Here is a 12,160-nt window from a genome sequence, read left to right on the forward strand (position 1 = left end):
AGAGGATTTGAAGATAAATTTTTTTATCGTTTATTTGAGTGAATTTGAAGGTAAATGAGAGTAAATTTGGAAATAAAATTTGTGAGAATTAGTATAGAATTGTATTGACGTGACAAATTAAAAAAAATTATTTCCAAATTCACTCTCATTTACCTCCAAATTCACTCAAATAAACGACAAAAAAAAATTATATTCAAATCCTCTCAAATTCACTCCGTCAAATCCACTCAAAAAAACAAGACTTAAAGAAATCAATGTATAATTGTCTACGCTATACTAATCAACAAGTTTCAATCTAATTGAATCATGTAATTTTTTTTCTTATTATACATACGTAAAAGCATTTGTTTACAAACACAGCCCAAATTGATGATATGCCTCAAAAGAAATTAATTGTATCATCGCTGAAAATAAAAAAACAAAAATACATTTTCCGGTACCACTAAATATTTTTATCTCATAATCTACTATTAAACTTTTTATTAAGTACTTCATCTCTGTAAAATTTTAAATTAACTCGATTTTCAACATTAAACTGTAAACTTTTATTAGAAACAAATAACTATAAACTACACGATCATTTGTCTTGTATAGAAAAAACATAAGTAAGACCTTATAAGTGGAACAAACAAACCACAAGGAAGCATAAAGGAAACCAGTAAAAAAAAAAGCCAACAAACTCATTTTTGTTTCACTGTTTGATACCGTATTGAATAGGGAAGAAATAATTGAAAGTCGATGAGAAAATAAAAGATTTATATGGCGATATCAAAACGACGAAAGTGCATTTAATTTTCGTACACATACATATAATGTTTTTAATTATTTTTTTTCATACTCAAATAATTGCAGACGAAAATAATCAAGGAAAATAAAATTCAAGTATGCAATTTGAGTAAAATAAATCCATTTATTAAAAGAATAGAAAAGAAAATGACGAAAAAGAAATAAAGAAAATTGTGAAGAGAGAGAGAGAGTGGATCTAGTATGAGTATATACTAGCATGAACGAAGCATTAACTGCGCGCGTGCTACAAGCTACTCGATTTTCTATTAATAGTTAATAATGAATTCAAATAAAATAAATAATTTAACAGAGTGTAACGTTTACGCTACCTGCAAGATCGATCAGATGTTAAAGATAAAGAATAATAAAGTCTAAAATTGTATAAAGAGTAACTAAAGAAAGAGAGAGGGACAAATTCCGACGATAAAAGTAGTAAAAGAAAAAGAAAATCTACAGACAGCGACAGAGCAGAGCCAAAATATAATTTGCCAGACAATAGAAATATTTAATAATAAAAAATAACGATTTGTTTTCCCACGTCCTATTTTAATTTATAACATCAGTTTTATCCACTGGGAGTTTGTTTTCATTTATTAGTTGTTAAGTGGTTAATAATAATAATAATTTAGAGGAATAATCAAAAGTTGGGTTGTTGCTACTCTCGAAAATCCAAGGACAATCCACTCTTTATTATCCTTTTTTTTTATATTTGAGAAGTGCGCATACTGAGTCGGTAAAATTCAATTAGGGTTTCATTTTCTTCTTCTTCACCTCACTGTCACTGCGCAAACCCAGTTCTCCCCTTACCGTCTCCCTCGCTCCTAATATTTTCCCGCCATTTCCCGCGCTTCGTTTCCTTTGATTTTGAATACTAGCCGTTAGATCTGCCATTTTTCATTTTTTAATTTTTTTTTTCGCTTTTTCGAAAACTTTCGACCGTTGCTCTAGACGGAGTGAACGGGAAATGTCTGCATCTGAAGCGGAGAAGAAGGTGGAGGAAGAGAGGGAGGAGGTCAAAGGGGGAGAACTCTTGTTCTGCGGTGCCACGTGTTGGGATATCATTGGCCGGCGCAAGGGCATCGTTGACGGCAACCTCGTCTCTCCCTCGCGCCTCCGTCCTCTTGTCAGTGTTGATATTCGTTTCGTCGCGGCCGGTTGCGGTAACTTGAACATACTCTTTTGTTTTTATATTTGGCATTCACTTTTTTAGAACTTATTCTCCCGTGTTATGAGTTATTGTTTTAAAGTGTGTTATCGTTGGCGAGAGTGCAGTCTCTTGTCATTGCGTTGCATTGGACGTCGAAGGGCGTTGCTACACTTGGGGACGGAATGAGGTATGTTTAAGTTTATGTGCACACACTTAGGTGTTTTAGTAATTGAAGTTTTTGCGTCTAATATTTGAGATTTGGTGTGCAGAAAGGACAACTGGGTCATGGAGATACGATTCAACGTGATAGACCAACTGTTGTGTCTGAACTTTCCAAGTGAGTGAATGATTTGGTGTGGTGAATGTTGTTTTTTTTTTCGGACTTTTCCCTTTGGGTATTATGAATATAGTGTTACTTCCTTGTTTAGTGTTGTCTATGAGCGTTGGCACACTTTTAGGAAGAACCATAATTGTTTTTGCTTTTGGTGGGTTGTCTGTTCTGAGGTTGTCTAATGGAAAACAGACACTGTCTCTATTATTCTCTCTAACTTTTAATATGATCGTTAAGTTTTACATCTGTCTATCTATAAACCCTACTCTATGTAAGGTTTAATTTTGTATTGATCTGTACTTTATCCTGTCATTGAAGGTACAAAATTCTCAAAGCGGGAGCAGGGAGGAGCCATACTGTGGTTGTTACGGAGGATGGAAATTCCCTGGCCTTTGGATGGAACAAGCATGGACAACTAGGTTCGGGTTCTGTGAGAAATGGTATGTATTTTTTAGTTATCTGTAAAATTCTGCAGTTTTTTCTAATGTATTTTAAATGACACCCATTGTTTGCTTGAATGTTAGCGTGCTCCACTTTCTTTCTTGGCGTCGTTCTGATTTTTATGAGTGGAAATGTAGTATAAACCTTTCAATATTTGGGTATTCAATGATGGAATGGAAGTTCTGGTGGAAGTGAGTAGAATGAAAATGTATTCTTCCAATTTGTACTTATTACAGAAATCTTATTTTTCTCATACTATTACTATTTTATTTTTTGTGAAGTATTTTATCCCTAGTTCAGGAAAAATAATACATATATTTTTTCAAATGAGCATCCATGTCACAATTTGTAAACAGACAATGCAAACTTCAAAGTGCATAGAAAAAGTTCCAAAATAGCGAATTGAAGGATGGGGGAGGATGAAGTGCACTGCTGTAGCTTCTGTGCCAAATTATACACCTGTAGATGAAAAACACGGTTGTTTCTTCATTACTTGAAAACAGGGTGGTTTGACATGGTTGGTGCAAGTAGATACTGGTTGTAAAATATGGAAGAGGAAAACGATGGCAATACACCAGCAACAAGAAGAAAGAGCTGAAAGAAAAAAAAATGTGGCTATGATAGTAGATATAAATTGGTTTCTCCTCTTCACTGTTCAGACTTGAACATAATGGGTTACAGAGTGGAATGAAGTCCACCCAATTTTGTTCCATCCCAACCTATTTATAAAAGCCCAAACAAAGAAATCACTTATCATTCTATTCACAGGGTTCTCATTTTCACCCTTACCATTGATCTAGACTAATAATTATTTTCAGTCATCTACTATAAAATTTGTGTAGAATAATGGTTGCACTGTGATTAGTTATTGGGATTCTGTTGGTAATTCTTCTTGCAACTTGCTGCTATATATTGTCCTACAACAAAATGTGATTAATAGCTGATGTAAAACTTTGTAGATCTTCCAGTTGTACTTTTGTTTTCAGCAGTAAGGAACACTTTATATTGTGGAGAATGACAAATTCATTTCCCTTCATGTGTCTTGTACAGAAATTGAGTCATCACCTGTTCGCTGTCTTGTGTCTGAAGTAAAACATACTGCTTGTGGTGGTGACTTCACTGTGTGGTTATCTTCCGTTGAAGGAGCTTCTATATTGTATGTTTTCAAAATTAAGATTGCATTCTGTTTTTGTGATTGTCTGTTTTCAGGGATGGATATTCTATTCTTTCTTGGGATGCAATTGTTGGTGATTTTCAATTTTTTTTTCTTTAATTCCCAGAACTGCAGGGCTTCCACAGTATGGACAGCTTGGGCACGGTACAGATAATGAGGTATTCTCAAGGATGATGTTTTCACGATCTTTGTTGTCCCAAGATGTGTGTCCTTATTTTAATTTAAACCAATGGGACGCAGGAAGCTGTATTCTAGTGGTTGTATATGATCTGTTATCTTCAGATTTAAAGGCCAGTTGATCCCGTGTGCTTGGGGCCATCTAGGTACCATTGAGCTTGTAATGGTTGCCTGGGTTTAGCAATTCTTACAATTACAATGATTGAACTTTGATTTGTATTTCCCTCTTGCTATGGCAGGCATATGTTTTAACACAGATTTTTTTGTGCTGACATCTTTCCCTTGGATTTACTGCATCAATTTTGTTTGTGTTTTCTTCAAATAATTATTTCAGCATACTCAGTTTAAGTAAGTACTTGCAAGTTTTATAATAATACTGGATGTCATATTTCAACTTTCAGCAGACTAGATATTTATGCAGGCTACTTTTTTCATTTATTTTATGGATTTTAAGTCCTTGATTTGTCCTACTATTCGTTGCATTAATCTTTAATTGGTACTTTCTCCTGTGCTAGTTACTTGATTTCCTTAAATAACTTATTTGAAAATAAGACCATTAATTAGGATAGGAATGCTTAATAATTTTTGTGGTTGCATTGCAGATTCAGAAGCATTACAAGAGAATTATTATAAAATAATGGATGGAGAGGACTGAAACTAATCAGTAATTATTAAATAAGTAATTATATTTTGTATCAGACATTTGCTAAGTTCATCTGTCTTGTGAATTATGTCACTCTTATTCTATAGTTGCCTTCTATGGCTGGTGTTTTGCCTGATCATCTTATCGAGCTTCTTACATGTCAATGTGAATTATGAGCTTTGTATCACAATTCTTGTAATAATGGATCTTTATTTTTCTTCAAGAACAAGTTAATTTTCTTATTTATAATATGACTAAATAGAAAGTTGTTATTCTCCATGCTTGTTGATTTTGTAATAAAGTACTTTTTTTTTCCATTCCCATTTGATTCTTGCATACTCTAATTTATACTCACATGCTTACTCTAGTTAATTTTGCATATATCCGCAGTATAATTCCAAAGACAGCTCTGTGAGGTTGGTTTATGAACCCCAGCCACGCCCTCGAGCAATTGCTGCTCTTGCTGGGGAAATAGTTGTGAAAGTGGCATGTGGAACAAATCATACAGGTGGTTGTTATTCCTTTCTTGATATTGGTTATATGACCTTATTTACTACTTCACTTTTAATGATTTTTTGATTTGGATATTTAGTGGCGGTGGATAAGAATGGCTATGTCTACACGTGAGTAATCCTAGAGTTCCCTACTTCAATGTTTTGGTTCGTTTCATTTAAAGTTATAATTATCGATTATTTGTTTGTGCAGGTGGGGTTTTGGTGGTTACGGAAGGTCTGTGCTTGGTTCGAGATTGGGTTGGCAATATTTTGAGCTCGCAATAAACTGCAAATATGAGATATTCTTGTTTGAATCGGTTTTTAATATGTGGTCCCTTGTGCTCAAAATTTCATAAAACCGTATGGGTTATGTAGGCTAGGACATAGAGAGCAGAAGGATGAGTGGGTCCCACGCCGTGTTGAAGTTTTCCAGAATAGAAATCTTTTACCGCCTGATGCCATTGTTTCTGCTGGTTCTGTGAGTTCTTCATGTACAGCAGGTATGCTTCTTAGACATGAATATGAATATTTTCTTCTATTGATTCTTGATATTTGTTTTAAATTTTTGTTTAGTAGTTAGTTGATGGTTTGAGTCCAACCTCTATGGTCTTTTCATTCGTACTTAATTATAATTCATTAGATAAGGGATGAGTACTTTCCACATAATAAATTACTCAATGGTTAAATCAATTCATCCTACTAGTTTTACTGACTAAGGATGAGTACTTTCCACACAATAGCTTTTGCTTTCAGTTTCACCTCCTTATTTTGTTTCAGGTGGTGGGCAGTTGTACATGTGGGGAAAATTAAAGAACACTGGTGACGACTGGATGTATCCAAAGCCTCTAATGGATTTAAGGTTGTACTATATTTTATGGTTTGGCTAATAATGTTTGGTGTATGTAATTTTTCTTGATGAGTTTTCTTTGCCAACTTGATGTTGATTAATAATTCTCTGTTTTTTTTTTATAAATAGTGGGTGGAATATACGATGCATGGATTCAGGCAATATGCATCATTTTGTTGGGGCTGATTCCTCTTGCATAAGTTGGGGACATGCTCAGAATGGTGAGCTGGGATATGGACCTAGTGGACAGAAGTATGTTTATTCAACTCTTTCTGGGCTTGATATGGATGTGGGGAGTAATCTCTAATTTGTGTTGCCTTAATTTTGTAATCCTATTTGTACTTTTGTTTTAGGTCTTCAGCTGTACCCAAGAAGGTGGATATACTTGAAGGTATGCATGTAATAAGGTAAGTAGTGAGCGTTCCATTTTGTTTTATTTTATCATACCTGCCTCTTTTGTGGATGTTGCGATTCTATTTTCAACTCTGAATTTCAAGTGATTTACTTTTGTTTCATGTGATTTTTTGGTAGCCAAATTTTGGTTTTGGTTAAGTTGTAATCTTTGATGCAATATTATATTTGAACAAGTTGGTTTTCAATGCGTTATCTTTTTATTCAATTAAGATTGTTATCTATATGGAACCAAATGCGAAATGATCTATAATGTTTTCTCATTTTCTAACAGCGTTGCTTGTGGTATGGGTCATTCCATGGTTATTGTTGATAGAGCAAATGTTGTTGATCGACTTGAACAGGTAGCTCTTAAATCTTGCATGTTTATCTTAGGAGTTCATTAGCGCTCATGTTTATTCTATGAAGTTCTCAGAATTGAACAAGGTCTTCTATTGTGTTTTTGGCTGGCTGTAGCGGAAATAATAGTATCGTAGTGAGTGTTTTTCGAAGCTATTTATCTGTTCAATACAGAAACCAGTACATTCTTTGTAACAAGGTTTTTTTTTTTGTTCGCATTTCGTCTTATTGAATAGATTAGGAGGCCGTGAGTTTTGTCTGTTATCGGTTGATATTATCATGCATTAAATTTACATCATCAATCTTGCATTTATATCTCTAAAGTGTTCTTCATCACATGTCGGATGTAGTTTATTTTATATTGTTATAGTGTGTGGTTTACTTTATCTTTTCGATGTATACAACGCCTGACGTCTCATTTTTCTGCAGCTTGATATTTATGATGGGAAAGCTGTTGGTGAAGGTATGCTACTTGCTATAATTGAAATTAGTTTTAGCTCTAAATCACAATCTGTCCAAAATGCAAAATACCTCGGCATGTATTATTGTATGATTGACTTAAGGGTGGTGGGATGGAATCCTAATTGCTGTGGACATATTTTCCTGATCCACATTCAGTTGACGGACTGTTCAAAAGAAGACTTTTAACAATCTGGTTGGAATCTGAACTGGTGCTGATTTCATTTTTGCTTTGGCTGCAGGTAATGAGGCTGTAAATACGTCTCCAGCTCCCAAGCAGGCAGCAAAAAAGGGTGCCAAGGCAGCTGAGAATTCGAAGAAGAGGAAAAAGTCGAAAGATTCATCAGAGTCAGAAGATGAAGAGGAAGAGGATGCTGAGGAAAGTGATGATAGCGAGGATGATGAAAGTAATGGCGAGGCTGAGGTGAAAAGGTCGCGTAGTGCTGGCAAAGGCCGAGGTAAGGCATCGAAAACGTCCAGTGCCAAAGGAAAGGGCTCGGCTGCAAAGGGAAAAGGTGGTGGCCGAGGGCGCGGTGGGACTTCAGCTAATAAGAACAGTTCTAAATCCCCTCAGGTGAAATCTGGTAAGAGAGGAAGGCCCCGTAAGTCATAACTTTTTAGCTTTTTGGTTGGAAATTTTGTTCTCTATGTAACCACTAGAGAATTGTAGCGTGTAGTTCATTGGCCGGTGATTATACCTAGTGTTTCAGTACTACTCAAATTTAATACTGCTAACTATGCAAAATTTTTAGAAACACTGGAATTTTCCGACTGTTTTGGAACCCAAAGGCAAGAATTGCCCGCTTGTTATTATAATTTCTTCAAGCTGATGCTTTTATTGCTTCATTAAGTCTTTTTTATTTTTTAGTTATTTTTCTTTATCTCCAAAGTGAGTTTTGGCACTATGGTTATGGGCGTCTCAGTTAATTAACAGCTCTAAAAATTATAAACAAAAGATATTGTTGTGTTTTGGGAAAACTATTATGTGCTTTCAATGAAAACGTTTTCCATTTTCTTGAATTTAATACCATGCATATTCTAGTTGACCAGCATTGGTACGAGCCATTGTCAATCTACCAACATGCATATTAAATTTTTTCGGGTAATTAATTTATTAATGAAATCTCAGTTTATTCACTGACGATGGAGACAAGTTTGATTTGTAATTTTATTTTCGTATATAATTATTGGTTTAGAATAGAATGAAGGAAAATAAATTTTATTTAAGAAATTTAAAGTAAAAACAAGTTAAGGGTGGAGTAGAAATAATTAGCAGTTTTTATTGTCTTAATTAAGAATATTAGGCCTGTAAGCATTCAATATTTCCATTTTATGTTGTATGATTTCTTTACCGCTTTAAAAGAAAACAAAGATAGAAGAATGTTTTATTGTTTTGGAAGTATTTTAGAGAATTATTGTTTTGTAACCGTTTGAGTAATTGGATAAAAATAACAAGTGAGAGTGAATATGGTGAGTTTTATTTAAAGAGTTTATTAGAGAGAACAAAATTATAAAGAATTTGTTTAGAACTGTGTTCAGAGGGATGGTATAGACGAGTTTGTGTTGTGTTCTTTTGGTTGTGCAGGAGTGGATACTCTTTTGTGAAAATAAAATCTTTAATGATTTGTTATTAAAATAAATATCAATTAATTTGGAGTTAAAATAAAATTTAATTAGGATGAAAATGGTCTACCCATAATTTAATAATAAACTTATTTTTTCTATCTATCCATCATCAAAGACATGTAAATCTTTAAATAATTTTTCTCCTCAATTATGAAGAAGCAGAGTAAATTTTACCTCTTTATATTCAACTTTGCAAATGTATGCTATATGTAACACTCTTAAAATCTCATTAAACAAAAATAGATAGACTTAACCGATTAAACATTTCATATATATATAATATGTTTGTGTATCAAAATCATTATAAACCTAATATTGTATAAATTATATTATAAATTATATGAAAAAATTTAAACACCAAAACATGTAATAAAGCAGTGTTTTAAGCAAAACAGTACGATTAAATTTTGTAAAAAATTTATTTTGTTAAATACATACACAATTTTTTGAAAGACTGATATATTAAATAGATTCATGAAACTCAATATTTGTTATAATTATTTTTAATTGAGGTTACAACTTTTAGGACCAATATCCTTTATTAAGTCATAATAAGGTTAATTAGACAAATTTCAATAAATATGATTTTGTTTCATATTATATTTCTTTTGTTATGTGAAACCTATTTCAATTCGCACCATTTTAATATTATGTTTTGTATGAGTAAGATATTAGTTGAGTAATAATACTTTTATCTTCAAAGTCTTTTATAATATGTTTTGTGACTTTAAGCATTAATATTTTTCTCGTAAAAATAACTATTGAAATTCATTCACACACAATTACTTTAAACAAAATTATAATTTAATTATTTAATAAAAAATTTAGGTTCAAAATATTGTCCAACACACCTACCCAATACCCACAAGTTGACTCGTTTAATATCCTTTTTAAATCTAAGTTTCATCAACTCAAACAAACAATACAACATCACAACTCACATTTTAACATGATATAAACCTACTTATGATCATAGTCTCCTTTTTCAATTCTACTTTTCAATTTTATATAATAACTTTTTTTTTTGTTGAAGATTTTATCACAAATTATGATAGACTCGACAACTCGATACAAACTCAGTAGTTTGACATCATAATCTGATTGACATCATAATCATAAGTTTTTTTTTTTTTTTTTATGTTCTTTCTTCTTCTTCTCTCCAGGTAGCATGGTATCTCATGATGGTATCAAAACTCTTTCTTATTGTACCTCTGATTATCTTTTTTTCTTCGTATTTTTTTTATCATTTGTTTTTCTTATTTGTTTTCGACTGTCGAACTTAACACAATTTGTTTCCGACTGTTGAGCTTAACACAATCAGATTATAAGGTCAAATTACGGAGTTTGTGCCGAGCTATCGAGCTTATCAAATTATTCTAGTTCACAGTCTGTTGTACAAATCATTCATCACATTTTATCATTCACACCATATTTCATTTTCTCCTCTCTTTTTTTATTCAATTCATCAATAGTCTACCTGCATTATAATTTCTCAGTATTCATCATTTAATGTTAATATCATTGTTCTCCTTTTATAGATTCATAACAATAATCAATTACATCACAATACCCAATATTTCCATATTTTTTATCCCATCTAATCAATTCACTTGCACACACATTCAAATACATTCCAACATTCAAAACCTCCAAATTTAATTTCAAAGTAGACTTAACATTTCCAGAAAATGAACAATTTAATCAAATCATTTTTTGTAATTAAAACCTTAAAATGATTTTAACAATTTAATCAAATCATTTTTTTAATTAAAACCTTCAAATGATTTGTTCCCTTACTTGAAAGATGGAATCCACCAACAATACCATCACCACAATACTTAAGTTTGATCTATATACACAAGATTCTTAATCGTTATTAGATTTTCGGTTGGATTGTATGAAAATTAAAGTGGTTTCTAAAAAAAATATATTGTACTCACTTAGAATAAATTGATTCAAACATATTGTAGAACTCCTTGTAGATTTTTTCTATTGCTTCAATTCTTAAAAAAGATGATGAAGAGTATTGGATCTTAGTAGAAAAGAGGGAAGGAAGAGCTTTTGAAACTGACACACACACACCATTTAAAAAATCTTAGAAGCATTTTGTTTTCATATTTGTCTTTGGTAATTATTGAAGCTTTGTAATTCCTGTAGGAGAATTTGAGTGCTGGAGTATGTTAAGTATATTCCTGTATCCTCATCGCCAATGGTTGTGCAGTTTTTAGGTAGCTTTACCATAAAGCATCATTTGATTGAGAAACATATAGAGATGAGTAGATTTGACTGAAAGGGAGTAGTTGCCTTACCACACTATTGTCTGCGTGTTGTTTAAGAGAAGTAAATAATGATCTAAGTCATCATATCTTGGTGCTAAGTTCAATGTTTGGTTTGCTATTATAGTTGATTGTTTTGTTTAGTGTTGTAATTTGTTCTGGAATACTACGGTTTCCAGCTTCAATGTGCTAAAATTGGTCCAACAGGATGAAGTTCAGTTGTTTTATAATGAGAAAAGGTGAAAAATATGGTTTGAAGAAAGGCCCAGAAGTGATGTGGGCTTTTGTTATGGTGAGAATTGTTGGGCTTTGATATGGTATTATTAGAGTAGATGATTGTGAAAAGTGAAGGGTTAATGATTAGTTTGGAAGTGAGAGAGAGAGAAGAAGGTAGCATGTGAAGTATGTCAGGTGGATAAGCTTTAAACGAGAAGAGGCCATGCACATGCATACTAGCTTTTATGATTCACTTGCCACGGTTTCTTCTCTTTATAATGGACGAAGTATTTGACGAAACAACAATGTTGTGGCTGGCTTTGTTGGATCCCATGTGACAGTGGGCACCACCACACCTACGCACTTGCCATAAATTCTCTCTCCATACTTTCTCTTCTCTTCCAACACTCTCTTCGCGTCGAAGTATAGATATCATTTTGAGCGAAAGACTAGATATCAACGAGTGATCTGATAGCCGATGAAACAATATGTCTAACAAACAATAAATATTGTTCGAATAACTCTGATATCACGTAAAAAAAATAGATTTTGAACCTAACTCAATTCAAAAGATCAGCTTGTAACATGAGATTTATATCAACTTATATATTATAAATTAGCCTTTATATCTAGTGATCGTGAAACTTTCACTTATTGTCTCTCTGAAAAAAGAAAATGCAAATCTCCAATCTTCAGTTTTTCATTCATTCTCCACTCCTATCTACTCACAATCAAACCAACCTTGCGTCCTTCTCTCATGATTGGAACACTCTGCTTCCACTCACATCATAAT

General features: G+C 32.8%; 1 protein-coding gene across 1 annotated transcript; it reads left to right on the plus strand.

The window, feature by feature from the left end:
• The first annotated feature begins 1,490 nt into the window (after positions 1 to 1,490).
• LOC124826880 (Regulator of chromosome condensation (RCC1) family protein) lies at positions 1,491 to 8,095 on the plus strand. The gene is made up of 16 exons (XM_088107380.1): positions 1,491 to 1,946; positions 2,059 to 2,120; positions 2,203 to 2,270; positions 2,583 to 2,704; positions 3,756 to 3,861; positions 3,986 to 4,037; positions 5,090 to 5,207; positions 5,292 to 5,322; positions 5,405 to 5,428; positions 5,569 to 5,693; positions 5,971 to 6,052; positions 6,170 to 6,292; positions 6,394 to 6,447; positions 6,726 to 6,795; positions 7,220 to 7,253; positions 7,492 to 8,095. Exons 1-16 carry the CDS (start codon positions 1,751 to 1,753, stop codon positions 7,860 to 7,862), a joined length of 1,638 nt encoding a protein of 545 aa, XP_087963506.1. The 5' UTR covers positions 1,491 to 1,750; the 3' UTR covers positions 7,863 to 8,095.
• Positions 8,096 to 12,160: the final 4,065 nt, after the last annotated feature.

Source organism: Vigna umbellata, chromosome 2 (genome assembly GCF_029865625.1).
Source record: "Vigna umbellata cultivar VRB3 chromosome 2, Vumbellata_1.0, whole genome shotgun sequence".
NCBI classification, from domain to species: domain Eukaryota; kingdom Viridiplantae; phylum Streptophyta; class Magnoliopsida; order Fabales; family Fabaceae; genus Vigna; species Vigna umbellata.